Here is a 15000-nt window from a genome sequence, read left to right on the forward strand (position 1 = left end):
CTTTAATTTTTATGTTGATTGCACCTGGTTTCTTTTGGTGTCCACGAGCATTAAATGGAAAGAAGTTCTTACAAAAGTGTGGATCCTGTAGGAGGGGACTTTCCCCAAAGTGCTGGATAAAGCACTGATCTAAGGAGCAGACTTACAGGTCTTCCATCTTCCTGGCCAAGATTTGATTTTGACTCAGTATCATCTTTGGGTTGAGTTAAAATTTTGGTTCTTTACTCTGCCCGTTGGAAGAGGTTTTTCTTCAGGTACATGGATTTCCCTCTCATCAAAAACCAACATGTGATGTGAGCTGCTGAAAGTCAATAATAATGTCTTCTCACACACCTCTGGGAGCCGAACCACACAGCCTGACCTTTATTAACAATGACACGCAAAAAGTGGCTAGAGAATAAGTTCACCTCAACTGAACACATTCTACAAGTACTTCACGGGTGGGTAGGTGAAATCCCCCACACACCTCACCTGTACCCAGACTCCCAGCTGTGTGTAAGAAAAACGTTTTCTGCTTCTTTCGTTCCTCAGCCAGCGGAAAACCACAAATTATTATTATTTCGTTTGATTTGATTCTATTTAACACTTTGACACCCAAACCGGACTAAACCGGGCAGACTTTTTATTCTGTCTAATGCCAGACAATTTTACTCGTCAATGGGGAACCCCTGGGTGTCAGTGGGTTAATCACTGTTAATCACTCTCCAAGGTCTTTCCAATATTACCAATAGACCATTTGTGCTCAGATAAATATAATCGCAACTTTTAGTTAAATTAATATGTAGATTTAGCTTAAAAGGGGAGCTTCCAGGTTATTATTCTTACTGGCCTTACTTGAACCACAGGTACCCCAAGCTCAGTGTGAGGGGAAAGCCAACGCAGATACAGAGATGTATCCAGGTTTTTAAATTTGGGGGTCCTCTGGACCCCTTTTTGAAAAATTTGGGGGTCCATCCGAAAATTTTGGGGGTCCAGCTAATTAATATTCAAGAATTAATATGCGATCTATTGCCTCTTAATTGCTGCTGCAGTACCCTTTCAGATTTCTAATTGCACAAAAATAAAGTCTTATCCCTCCCAATGAATATGTACTTAAAATGATCAATTTCTTTGAAACTGTTGTGCCTGTTGATTCATCGATCAAAATGTATGGGCTGTCAAAGCTCCATCGATCACATTGAAAACGTCTCGAGGAATCCGTATGCTGTAGGAACTGTTGGCTCCAGTTGATAAATGATCTAGATCTCCACAGCAAAAAAATACAGAGCTGAATCTCAATTTTCCGTAAGAGAGCATCATTTATTTTAACTACGCTGGAGGTGTAATTTAGGAACAAAAGAGTAAACAAATCTAAGCGATCGATACGCAGTTCATAGTCGTGCGGCCGTGACTTCGCCATGGCCAATGTTAATAACCAAGCAATTGAATACATTCAAGTTTCATGTTCAACACGTTAATTATAACACTAACTCCGAAGAAACGTTGCATAATTTGCAAAACAGACAAGTTACGTGCAAAACAAGAACCGAGACGATGAAAAGACGATGACACGTGCGCGCCCAGAATTAATATCAACAGAGTCGCACAAAACAAAAATTTAACATACTTTGCCTTTGGATTCTTTGTTATTTCACTCACGATAAGCGAACTATTGGTTGAAATTCACTTGGAAAGCATGCAACAAACTGAACTTCGACTGAAATGTTTTATTATCACTGGCGGCAGATCGAAAGTGTCGCCGATTGTCTCACCTAAAAAACAGCTCTGATCATGTCACGCAACACGTGCGATTCTGAAGCCGGATATCATGGTTGACAAAATGAAATTATTCGACTACAAAAATCCGAAAATAGCAGCTTACCTTGAAATTTAAGGAACTCAATCACTTCTTTGTTGTGAGAAATGGGAATGTTCAATTTCCTTGTGCAATAAATACGCCGTTCGCATGTTTTTCCTGGCGTTCGTAATTTGCATTAACATTCGATTTTTTTTCTGCGTCCAATTGGACCCTTTGTTCCATATTCTATGCGTCCAAAAGGAAAACGAGTGCGTCCCAGGACGCAATGACGCACTCTGGATACATCTCTGCAGATATAAGGATTTGTATGGGAATCCTGATAAAAGACCTGAGAAGATACAATGTAACTTTACGAAAAAATTCTCAATTAAAAAGCCTAACCTTATTGCCATTTTGGGTGGCTTCGTTCATGTGTGGTTTTTTCCCAGATTTGACGTGAATTGAGCCATTATCATTTCCTCAGTTGTCAATGTCAAGGCTGAACACTCGCTTCTCAGGAGCCCACCAAATTGAGTCAAATATTCTTGGTTAAACTGTTCCCACAGTTAAAATTCCACGGTATAATTCAAGGGCAAAGGTTTTCTTTCATTTCAGTATGCTAGTCGTGCAATCAAAGCCTGGCCATTGACGTCAGGCGGCTGTTAGTGTCACAAACGAATCAATAAACAATGAAAAAGTGCCTCTTCCACGATGAAGGTCACACGGCGACCGTTGAGTTTCCGCTTGGTTACAAGTCTTTGTTTGTCTTTGTCTTTGGTAATGTCATCAGGGACGACAAACATTATTATTATTAGTAGTAGTAGTAGTAGTAGTAGTAGTAGTAGTAGTAGTAGTAGTAGTACCACCTATGTCCTGGGTTTGATTCAGACTTGGCATCATCAATGGTTTGAGTTTGTTGGCTCTCTACTCTGCTTTGAGAGGTTTTCCTCCTCATACATGTACTTCACTAGAAGTTTATAGTTTGGTTTTAGCTTTGTTTGTCGTCCATTTGGGGTCATTGAGTGTATCCTTTCTCAAAGTCATCTCATTGGATTATTATTTACAAGATTACATGTACGTATATGTATTGTGGATTACTGAGGCTCATTATAGATCTACATGTAGTTGTATTTTGGTGAACAGTATAATGTTTATGTCATAATTATTATTACTGCGCGCCATGCAGAAACTATACCAACTACAGTACTCGATGCTGAAGAGGCAACCAACTCTGAGAATTGAAGATTTATTTGCAAGGTTTTTAAAATCTTTTGATACAGATATCAATAAAAAGTGACGTATTTGTTTTGTAGGCTGAGGCTGATTTGCGTGCCAGTCAAGCAGAGTTTGACAGGCAATATGAAGTTACAAAACTTCTCTTGGATGGAATAAGCACTGCTCATGTAGGTTCTGTTGTCTCACTATTAGACTTGTCTAGTAAATAAACACCAGGAAGAATAACAAACTGCTGGATTCAATGGATATTCTCCTGACAAAACAGCATTTATACTCCCAGAAACTACACAGTCAAACATAAAAAATTATTTGCTTTTTGGGTTATCAATAATAATTATTAGTATTACTAATTAGTCATCATTTTATTTCTTTGGTAAGGCACAACTGTTACAGTTATAGTAAGCCTCTCGTAAGAAAACAGTCACAATAACCATTATGTTTCAAAAACCTATTTTCTTTGTTTTGTCTTTGGCTCCAATCAACTGGGATTACAGTGGGAGATGTTTAACCCACTTAAGAACATAATTTTGACATTCAGTAGCCTTCTGTTATTGTAATGTTTAAAATGATGACAATATTTTTTAGTTTACAAGACATGTTTGGATGTTATGAACATCATCGTCAGTTACAAAACGTTTGACAAACCATTAGGACTATGACAAGAAAGCAAAGCATGCTTAATTATAATGAAGTGACTGGAAGTTGATGACAATATATTTGAGTGAGTTACAGAGTCACAGTGTTGAAACAATAAAAACCGTTTCGGAACATGTCTTATTCATTAAAAAAATCTTGTCATCTTTTTTAAAATTACAATTTACTTTCTGCTCTCTCAACTTTCTGTTATAATTTACTTTTCAGGCCAATCATCACAGAGCACTTATGAATTTTGTTGAGGCTCAGGCGCAGTATTACGCACAGTGCCATGCATACATGCAAGACCTGCAGAAACAACTTGCCAGGTATAATATTGTTTGCTGCATAATATTATTTGATCTTCATGTACAGTAAGTGGTGTTTCTTTTGATTTTGTGAGGAAGACATGTCAGTCCTCAAGTTTTAATTTGACGGCGTGATCCTGTGGTCGAAGGAATGTTTACCCTCCCCTGATTGTTTTGATGCTGGTCTATCTACATGTATGATGCACGGTTTAATTAACAATTTAATAAAACTTATCTCTTGGAAGTGCTCTCTTTGCTAGAGAGAAAAAAATTTAGGATGCCTTCTCACATATGTATAGTAATTGAGAAGCTACCGGTATTTGAAGCATGGGGCAATATGACCATACCAGTGTAACCCACTAATACATTTAGTCAGTCAACTAATACTTGAGGTCCATGGTCACTGTTTGGTTTATACAATAAGATTATCATTGTTGGGCAATCACAAGTCTGACATGGTGCATTATTTCAGTCCGCCAGGTGATGCGGGTCTATCCATGGCTCCCCCCTCTGCACCTCCATCTTCTGATACTTCCAGTCGATTTGATCTTAACACTGTTCCCCGACCATCACTGACAAAGAAGGCTAAAGTACTATATGATTATGACGCTGTTGAAAAGAATGAGCTGTCATTGCTTGCTGATGAGGTCAGTGTCAGTAAACCAGTGTCTGCAGATCTACAGCTCAGGGTTCCTGTTAAATTTCATGTTAATCTTTGGTCCATGTTTGTCAAATGAAATGTCGAAATGATCTCCTGTTCTTGCAAACAGGTATGATAATGAGAAACCCACTAAATATTGTTCTAAAGAAGGACACTTACATGTAACATGTAAATACTATATTTGGAAAGTGGTCGCCTTAGCCAACTCATTGGTGGTGTCAAAAATACAGTGGGTGCAGAAATCCCTGAATGCTCTGTCCTACTGAAAATCAGCAGGCAACAGATCTGCCTTAGAAGTATTGTAGTAGTATTAATTTTTAATTAGTAACTTCTGTGATAAAAAAAATCTGACCTTGTCATGGTTTATCTTTGCTTTTAGGTGATCACAGTTTACAGTGCACCTGGTCTGGACTCTGACTGGATGATTGGAGAGCGAGGAAGCCAAAGAGGCAAAGTGCCTCTAACCTATTTGGAGCTGCTTTAGTTCTTTGGGAGACTTACCAAAATTAATTATTTGGGTTAGCAATTAGTAACTTAAACGTTTTTTAAATCATCGGAAAATAAGCAAGAGGCATCTGTTTCTGCATGACCAGTTCAGAGAATGGTATTTATAGTTGTACTACACTTGTAACTGCCACTTATGTACATACGACTTGGTACCTGGTATCCTAGCTTCTTTCTATCTTCCTGTTCTGTGTGTACACTTAAAAAGGTTTGAGTGATTTGTGGAATAACCAACCTAATGATCTTGAGCAATTGAATAGAACTTCACATATGGACAACAGATTTGTCTAAGATCCTGGGAGATAAAGACAGCAGTTATCTTGAAAAGTGCAGACTCTTGGCCCGACAAAAACTGTCACAATGCAACAGTTACATATTTTGTTATAACTGGTCATACTTAAGATAGCCTGCAAGGATGTCCAATCCTTAAGATTTGTTTCTTTTTATTTACTTGAGAATGTACGCTAGTTTCTTTATCTATTTGTGACTTTGTACACACAAGTATGAATTTGAATCACCACTGTCTGTAGTTTATCAGGAAGGATCTTTGTCTAATGTGGGTTTGTACAAAGGAAGGTAAATTTATTGGCTGAATTGACTAGAGGAATTAAAAGTTAATATGGATATGGTTTATCTTTTTCCATTCCATTAATTGCTGTTAAGAGAAAAACTAAATTTTTGCATTATATGTACTGTTACGAGGATACTGGCCTAAGGTTTGGTTGTGAAAATGAATATTAAAAATTTACTGATGACACTTCCTTTCGTTATTTCCCAAGAAATAAATAAAGAGCTTTATAAGTTAGACCCAATGCTTAAATTAAGGGAAATCATTTCGTAGTGCTCTGTACTTTAAGCAAAAAAAATTGAAGCACTTCCCGAGTGGTCAGTGTACGTAGTGTGTCTTGAGAAAAGATATAAGTGGAACACCCAAAGCATCCTCTTTTGCTTCAGCTGAAATTAAATGCCTGTTGTACACAAGGGAAGTTGTAGGGAAGGAGAAAAGTACCTGAGGACAAGATATAAGTGGAACACCCAAAGCATCCTCTTTTGCTTCAGCTGAAATTAAAGGGAAGTTGTAGGGAAGAAGAAAAGTACCTGAGGACAAGATATAAGTGGAACACCCAAAGCATCCTCTTTTGCTTCAGCTGAAATTAAATGCCTGTTGTACACAAGGGAAGTTGTAGGGAAGAAGAAAAGTACCTGAGGACAAGATATAAGTGGAACACCCAAAGCATCCTCTTTTGCTTCAGCTGAAATTAAAGGGAAGTTGTAGGGAAGAAGAAAAGTACCTGAGGACAAGATATAAGTGGAACACCCAAAGCATCCTCTTTTGCTTCAGCTGAAATTAAATGCCTGTTGTACACAAGGGAAGTTGTAGGGAAGGAAAAATGTACCAGAGAAAACTTGATATTCTTTGTAAAAAGAAAATGGCACTTGAGAAAAGTATAAAAGGTTGCAGGTTTTTTCTTTGGGGGGAGGGGGGGGGGGTGCTTTTGTGAGTTTGTTTTTCTCTCTTAGGTGAATGCAGAATTTGTGAAGTCTCTTTATTAATGTTGGGACTCAATATTACTTCTTCAATATACCACTAAGTTAAAAAGAAAACACATTCATGAGACTAAGGTTGAAAATCATGAAGCCTAATAGTGTCCTTGAGCTCTCCAGCACTTCCTTTGAGTCCAAGATGTTCTGAGAAGTTATGACACACGATTGTCATTTTGTACCGTAGCCCACATCAACACAATTTACGTTTTTGATTTTCTTTTTATTTTAACATTTTTTCCCACTTTGTTCTTCATTCCACTTTTGATTGCCTTGAATTTGCCAAATTTCTTTAATTTTGTGTCTTTCCCAGACTTTTTTGTCTTCGTTGTGGTGGTGTTTACAGTCTCTTCTTGCTTTCTCTTTTTCCCTGGCAACAAGCTTCCCTTTTGTTTCCTCCTCTGATTTTTCGGGAAGAATTCTAAATAAGCAAAAAGAAGAAAAAATGTGAATACTTCCTTGACTTTCCTGAATATGAGACTCTTCCCCACGGTCTCTCTTTTTCAGGAGATGGAAGAAAGAGACCCTGAGCGTTTGCCATTTGTCAACAAAAACTGAAAATTCCTGTTGGAAATTCAAGTGGTACAGCTCATTCCACTGGAAGTTTTCCAAAAAAGATGGAAATCCTCAGACGTATTCCTCTTTTCCTGTTCCAACCGAAATGGCCGGAAAAATCCTGTACCAAACTCCCACTCGACCCAGATCACTTCGGCCTCTCTTCTGGCCTTTTGACACTGCAGATGCAGCCTCCATTTTGATTTATTCTTTTTTTCCAACTGCGAGAGACTCTGGCCTGGTGAAATGCCACACCGGGAAATTCCTGCAACATTGCGGGCATTCCATTCCAAACAGATTTTATGTGCAAATGGTAAATGTTCCCTGGGAGGGGGGAAAATTGGTGAATGGAGGAAGAGGCACCTTGCATAACCTGTCTTAGGGTATACATCCCTGAAAGGTCCTTTTAATTCTCTTTTCACTTGATGTACACACTGCAAGAAGTAAATTATCTACTTCAAACTTATCATGAAAAAGAAAAGATGCGAGAATACATTTGTATCACCATGAGACATCAGTTCTTGGCCCTTTTGAAGATAAGCGCTGAAAGGGTGTGTTCCTTTGGGATGATCTGAAAAAGGATCACTGATCCAAGATCATGGTTCATCAAAGGAACCGAAAACATCCTATCTCAGAGTGCATTCATTGGTTCATTTGATGCACCGTGAATGTGATCCTAGTGATCTTGGATCAGTGACCCTTTTCAGATCATCCCAAAGGAACACACCCTATACCTTAAGATTTATAGTTTTTCCATCTCATTCCTAAGATTCTTTTCCTTTCACTTCAAATTCCTGACTGTGATTTTCCCCTCTGCTGACTAATTGGTTACTTAAACTTACCAGGGTCGGGTTCTTCGCCAACTTCCTGTCTGTACCAATCAGCATCATCACTGTCAATAACCTCACTCGTGTCCATGGCAACATCCACTGGAAGAAAAAATACTTTTAGCTACAATGTTAGTGTTTGCGTTTAGCATGTTGGTTATGTGTATAATAATAGAACAGAGATTTCTGAGCTTCTAAACAAAATCCTTCCCAATTCAGAGTTGGTTTAAAATCCCACGTTTCAAACTTTATTTAGTTAGAAATGAAACATTTTACATCATCCTTGTCTGTTGTTTGGGTGATGCCACTAGTCAAACAGAATTACACACCACTGTCATTGAACTTGTGAAGAGAAAAGGGAGACTGCAATCAGCCAAAAAATGAACCATAAAACAAACCTGTATTATCAGTCTTATCAGGTGTCTCTAATTTCTGTTTTTTCCTTTGACCTTCCATACTCCGTGTTCTGTGTAAAACAACAACAGTAGCGTGTGATCTTTAACATTATGTCTATGTGGCCGGAAATGCGGAATCACCAGTGGACCTGAGAAAAGTATTTCACAATATAAAAACCTCAAACTCAATCTTGGTTGTCTCACTTCCAATTCACAGGAACTCTGGCTACGACTCTACTTCAGACACATTCAAGTTAACATTGTCTCCAAAAGAAGATGGTAACCCAATCAGGCTGATTTCAGCAATTTCAAGAAAATGACATCATTAGTCAACGACGACCCAATGCAATAGTTTACTGTGTTCAGCTTGTGAAATATAGAAAAATCAAACACGTATGCACAAGGTTGAGAAATTTGCTAGGAGAAGAGTACATGGACACATCCCACCACCCCTAGGGTGTGAACTCCAGGTCCTCAGCTTTGATGGGGGGGGGGGGGGGTAGGAACCTGACATTTTAACCGCCCTTCAAGTTGGAACAAATTGCAGAGAGCATGCTCAACCCTGAGAACTTTCTTCATTTCTTGACTTCGAACACCCCCCCACCCCCCTTCCTTAACCCACTGATACGAGCCTGGAGGTCATGTCAAATTCAGAGCAAGACACTCACTGATAGATACATGTACTGTACATGCAATGATTATTCAATTAAGGTTGTAACTGGAATAGATACTCCAAAATAAAGTGAGACACTTAGTTTTGTGTATATAAAGTACCAAATGACCTTTCCAGAGTTTTATTAATAAGTGTAAACATACCTGTAGTTAGTGGAGGCACCAGAACAATTTATAAAAGTTAATGATTTTGAGTTGGTGCTTAGGCCTTATCACTAGAGCTCAGTGCCTAACCCAGCAGTTATTCTCTGCCTTAACTACATGTACATGTACATTGCTTATCTGCCAAATAAAGCGGGTTAACACTGTTCAAAGTTGTCAGGTATTGTCATGTAACGTCATTCAATATTGCAGCTGCATATGTGTCACAAAGTGCCTCATCATAGTATCCATTCTACATGTAGTCATAAACTTTTAAAATGTAACACATCTGAAAACAACTAGAACTTTATTTAAGATAACTAACCTGTGAAGAGCTTTTTCTTTTTCTTTTCTCTTGACATTGTCCTCTTGCTGTCTCCTTCTTTCCTCTTTCAATTTCCTGTATATCAAGAAAAAAATGACAAGACTACAACGGTTATGTGATGGATCTTTACAACCATTTACCTGTTACTTTGGATCCACTACAAGGTTGACTTTCAAGGACCAGAGAGCTTTACCACATGGACCACATAACAACAACATCTACTCTAGGAGAAGAGTGTGTAGGTTCTTAAATTGTCCAAATTAAAGTGATGACACAGGGCTTTTCTGAGAAGAAAGCAATTAACGTGACCCATGCAGATGAAATTATATGACAGCACTTTCTATATATCAGTGTAGTAAATGAATATTGTTGTAACCCCAACTACAAAGTTGATCCTCAAGTCACCAAGATTATCAGCTCAAAATGTTAGAACTTGAATACAAACCACAGGGCCCCAAATTTTAATATTTTAATGATAAAATCAATTCCAAACAAGTTGCCAGACAAAAATTGGCGATGTTTTAATAGGCCATTTAGGCTGACTTCAAATGCTTCTCTTGGAAATTAAATTAAATTCTACATTACCTTTTCTCCTCTCTCTTCTTTTTCATCTCTTGAATTTCTTCAGCAGTTTTTTTAACTGAAAAACAAACAGATGAACAAAAAGAACAAAATAAATTTGTCCCCAAGGGTCCTAATTAACAAGTGATTATTTATTATAAATGTAAAATTATACGTTTTTCTTGGATTCGTAACAAGACTAAGACAGCCTGAAGACAGTCTGAAAACTGCCTGTTCAACAAACGGTCAACAGCACGAGTTCTTAGCAGATAGAATTTTTTATTTAAAACAGTATTATTCAAAGAGAAATGTGTTTATAGATGATGACTCAGGGATACATGGAGTGGTTCTAAATAGAGACAAACGTGACCTAAGAGGCCCTACCACTGAGCTCTCATAGACTATTGGGAGTTTTAAAGGGAACCTCCTTTAGAGCAACAAAATAACTTTAAACCACAGAACATAATGATTATAATAGGCCATTTCCGAGTTCATGCCTGCGTCCTCGTCAAAGCGAGTCTAAGTGCAAAGTCTTTGTTAGGAAAATTAGTTTTCATTCGCAAAGTACAGAACTAATTACCATCACAAAAACTTCGCACTTTGATGTTGTATGTTTTTTTTATAATGAATACTAAAAGGTTTTTGGAAAGGAGAGTTATGAAACCAAAATGCCTCAAATCATGGTTTAAATAAATTGTCAATTTTTAGCAATGCCATCGTATGGAGAAATACCATAAACTTGTGTCTCATAATTATGTAGTTCTCACCAAGTTCGTGGAAAAGAACTTCTCCAGAGCACAGTCCTTCTTCAATTTTTATAAGTTGAAGGCAAAGACGTGGTCCAAGCTTAAAACGAAAAAAGAATACCATCATTTACAGTGGTTTCAATAAGTACCAACAGCTGACGAAAATCGTCGGCTCCTTCACTCAGAGAAGTCGCCTACTTTTTTCCACTAAATTTAAATTAAAATCCATTTTGACAAAATTAATAGACAGCCATTGGTTACTCTCCTCAAACCAGTCACAAACTTCAATTTTATTGAAACCCCTGATTTACTGTATACTGTAGCTGCTCATGTGCATGCAGTAGTATTCATCAAAACCTAAGGTAAGGACCTACACTAATCACCTAATCCTCTCGCTACAACACCAATTCAGTGGTTTCAATAAGTACAGAGAGCAAACAAAAACCATTGACTGCTACACTCACAGTAGCCTGATTCTCAGACGTCCAAGGTCGTTCGCGGCCACTTCGCTTCCCTCTCCCAGAGAGGAGAAGCGAAGTGGCCACGAACGACCTCGGACGTCTGAGAATCAGGCTACACTCACAGATGTAGGCTACTTTTTTTCCAAAAATTTATTCTCTGAAACCTAAGATTAAAATTCATTTTCACAATGACACAGTTGGGTACTCAGACCAGCATCAAATTCAAATTCCATTAAAAACCCTGCTCATTTTATGTACATCAAATCTATTATCAAACAACAAAGTTTCAAAACTATGAAAAACATAATTATTTTTAGCTATTTATTTTGACAATGTAGCTAACAGAGCAGCACCTTTTGGGAAGCTAAGGAGACTCTTGATGTACACTTCATTAATTAATTTTGCTGTGCCACCATTGGGATGTACATAGAGAATTTGAAATGAGTCTCTTAATAAACTTTAATTTATAGACCTCTGGCCTCTGCTACAATCAAAATAACATATTTCTAGGTTGATTTGATTCTTCTCTGGTACCTCTGTGAGTCTTATCGCACTCTGCTGTGCCTTGACATTGCCTCTCCCAGGAACATTCTGTGGTAACGTAACTCTTGAGTCAGCAGGTGCTTCACCTTCACTCTCAGATCCATAACCACACCCACCTCTAACACATAAACATTGAAGAAATTAGACCAATGACAAGGAGTGTAAAACAAGTTTGCTTTCTGCTGGTACAAGATTGTAATCATTATAAAGTAATGATCTCAAATTATGGTCAATGGATTTAACTCAATGATATATTCACAGTGATAATTGACAGACTGCTGCAAAGAGAGACAAAAAAAACACCAAATGTAATCCACCATGCAATCTTGCCCTCTAACCAAGTTTACCTCAGTGTTTTTTCATTTCATATATTTGCTTATCACAATACATTGTATTTAGTGAAGGGATTGTAAAGGAAAAAAATAACATTACAAGGGAGGTTTTACAAGATAAAGACAGCATAAATTCCTGGGTGTGTGTGGTGGCAAAAGAAGGGAATTCTTTTGAGTTGGTAGCCACCTACAAGTACTGAAGAACACATAAAGGAAAGAGTACCAAACTTTAATAAAATTGCTTTGCAAAGCCTCAGACAAACAAACATGATGGTAATTTTATGTGTGTAATGACGGAGGAAATTAAAGATATATTGGACCAAAAACTAAAATAAAAAGAGAAAACAAAGGAATTGGTTACAACAGTAATAATATTAATACATGTGGTAATTATCATTATTAGGCTTCCCCACTGTATTAAACATAGACATGGGTTGTGAGGAATACAGTTGTGAAGGCAATTTAGCAGATGAACGTAAGTACTTAGACAAGACTTTCAGTAAGAACAACTTGCTACAGCTGTGACTTTGTTACACACAACTGCACAGAACCAAATGCTATGAACACTAACTCGACACCGGCCATTACAGTAACTATAATTAAAGTGATTACATGTATATGTACATTAATTAATCCTGTAATAAGCCGTTAGAGCAAAATTATTTCGGTCTCATTCTCAGATCAGATCAAATGGGCAGTTTAAAAGGGTAAACATTGGTATTATTCTAAAATAGATCGGCGACGCACTCGTTCACCGGCGGTGAGCGATGAAAGGAAAATGAAATGGAACATCATCATGGTATATCATTGCTTTTACTTGTAATTTATAACATATTCGCCATAGCAGCTGTGATTTATCACCAGACTCACAGCCTTTTCATTTTAGGAATGATTTCACCCAGTGAAACCGTCCTCGAAATGAGACAAATGCAAACATGCGGTGTGCATCCAAACACGCGGTGATATTCAGACAATGACCACAGCAAAACAAGTCAAGTCAATTTTTGACTATTCAAATAAAGTGGACACTTGTTGCGAAAATGTTGAAATGCAAAGCCGAATAAATTCTTCGGAAACCAGTAGTGCTTTTAGACATGCAACATTGTTCTTCGTGAAAAAGCCGCTACAAATTGATGTACAACTTTAAATACTCTGCCCTCTTTTACACGAAACTCTGCGTGTAAAATTTTACACGCACTGTGAAGAATTTGCGTGTAGTTTTTTTACTCACAACTTCGTGTATTTTTTACTCGCGCGTAACGCGCGCGTAATTTGCGTGTAAAATGCGCGCAATATGGCGGACTTACACGCATGATACGCGCGTGTAATGCTGCTATTCCTGCTTCCTGCGGCCAGTACTGTATACCCTACCGTGTCATCAACTATTCCATGGGTCCTACACCCTCCAAAAATCAAGGGCATAGCTAGGGGAGGGGGGACTGGGGTGCCTGTGATCCCCTTTTGTAAGCCTTTTATTTACGCAAACAACTTACAATATTCAGGTGATGAAAACCCCACAATCTGGTAAGTACCCTCTGTTTGACACAACACACAGCCTAACAATGACCGCATTATTTTTTTCCCTACAATACACATACAGACCTTAGACCAAGACAAATGGAAATACAACAATCACTATTAAGTGTATAGTCTTCACAGCCGTGACACCTGGGCTTCGCAACCTCCACTTATTTCATTCAAACGCGACAAAAACGTAGGCAACTTTTTAGTTAGAAGCGCGCTCAAAACTAACGAGCAATCCGGCACTTTCGGGTGCACGCGCTCACGATGCAAAACTTGTCTTTTCATTGTTAACACTAGCGGGATATCGGAACCTAGGCGGTCTGTTAAGGTCACCGATCGTTTCACATGTACCTCCGCAAATGTCATTTATTGCATAACCTGCACGTTATGCAATAAATTATACATTGGTGAGACAGGTAGACGGCTGGGTGACCGGTTCCGCGGACACCTTCGCGATGTTGAGAAGAATGACAAGGATGCATCCAAGCCAGTCGCTCGCCATTTTAATCTGCCTAACCACTCCAAAAAACACATGGCTATCTGCGGCCTTTCCCTACATCTAGGTATGACGGAAAGCCGCAAGAATCTGGAACAAAGATTCATCTTTCAAATCGGCACCCTTAATCCTCACGGTATTAACGAACGCTTTTCATTTAACTAATATATTCCTATTTTTCACGTTGCCATGTTACCACCAATAGCGTAGCTCCTACTCTACTATAAAAACTACACGTAACCCATAATCCCTCGATTCGCTCTGACGAAGGGCTAACGCTCGAAACGTCAGCTTTTAGAATCTCTGTACGGTGGCCAATTTACATTATCAACTCCGTTGATAAAACCAAATTTTTGTATACTACTTCCCCACCGACGCAGCACCACACTTTCTTTAGAAACTACCCCTTCATTAACTGACAGCTGACCAATAACATAACTTTGTTGACCAATCACATCAACAACCAGAGTGTTAACACCATCTACTGATGTTTAATGAACACAAAGAACTTGACTTTGTCCAAACAGTCCTTTTCAGGACAACACTACTCCAGACAATCAGACTTTCCCTGAAAGAGCCTACCCTATAATAATAATAATAATAATAATAATAATAATAATAATAATAATAATAATAATAATTGTTGCGGCTAATCGCCGTCGCAAGTACAGCAACGACCCAGCTCAACAAGGTCGAACCAAAAGAATACAAAGGCGCCTCTGGCAGCCGCTATACGGTCCATGTGTGACCTTTGAGCACAG

The 15000-nt window shown here is 38.3% G+C and overlaps 2 protein-coding genes across 3 annotated transcripts in view; one reads left to right on the forward strand and one right to left on the reverse strand.

Annotated features, from left to right (window-relative positions):
• The window catches only part of LOC138023516 (endophilin-B1-like), a 14532-nt gene extending 8656 nt beyond the window's left edge, over positions 1-5876 (forward strand). For both annotated transcript variants that reach the window (XM_068870527.1, XM_068870521.1), the window contains 4 exons: positions 3091-3180; positions 3875-3975; positions 4427-4601; positions 4995-5876. In XM_068870527.1, the coding sequence (XP_068726628.1) occupies positions 3091-3180; positions 3875-3975; positions 4427-4601; positions 4995-5099 (471 nt within the window). In that variant the 3' untranslated portion in view covers positions 5100-5876. The remainder of the gene's footprint in view (positions 1-3090; positions 3181-3874; positions 3976-4426; positions 4602-4994) is intronic.
• A 776-nt stretch (positions 5877-6652) lies between these two features.
• LOC138023508 (suppressor of SWI4 1 homolog) overlaps positions 6653-15000 on the reverse strand; it is a 20744-nt gene continuing 12396 nt past the window's right edge. Inside the window, exons 9-15 of the mRNA XM_068870509.1 lie at positions 11879-12005; positions 10905-10983; positions 10162-10216; positions 9577-9651; positions 8442-8509; positions 8059-8145; positions 6653-7082 (exon numbers count right to left, since the gene is read on the reverse strand). Coding sequence (XP_068726610.1) covers positions 6865-7082; positions 8059-8145; positions 8442-8509; positions 9577-9651; positions 10162-10216; positions 10905-10983; positions 11879-12005 — 709 coding nt within the window. The 3' untranslated portion in view covers positions 6653-6864. The remainder of the gene's footprint in view (positions 7083-8058; positions 8146-8441; positions 8510-9576; positions 9652-10161; positions 10217-10904; positions 10984-11878; positions 12006-15000) is intronic.

Source organism: Montipora capricornis, chromosome 2 (assembly GCF_036669925.1).
Source record: "Montipora capricornis isolate CH-2021 chromosome 2, ASM3666992v2, whole genome shotgun sequence".
NCBI lineage: Eukaryota > Metazoa > Cnidaria > Anthozoa > Scleractinia > Acroporidae > Montipora > Montipora capricornis.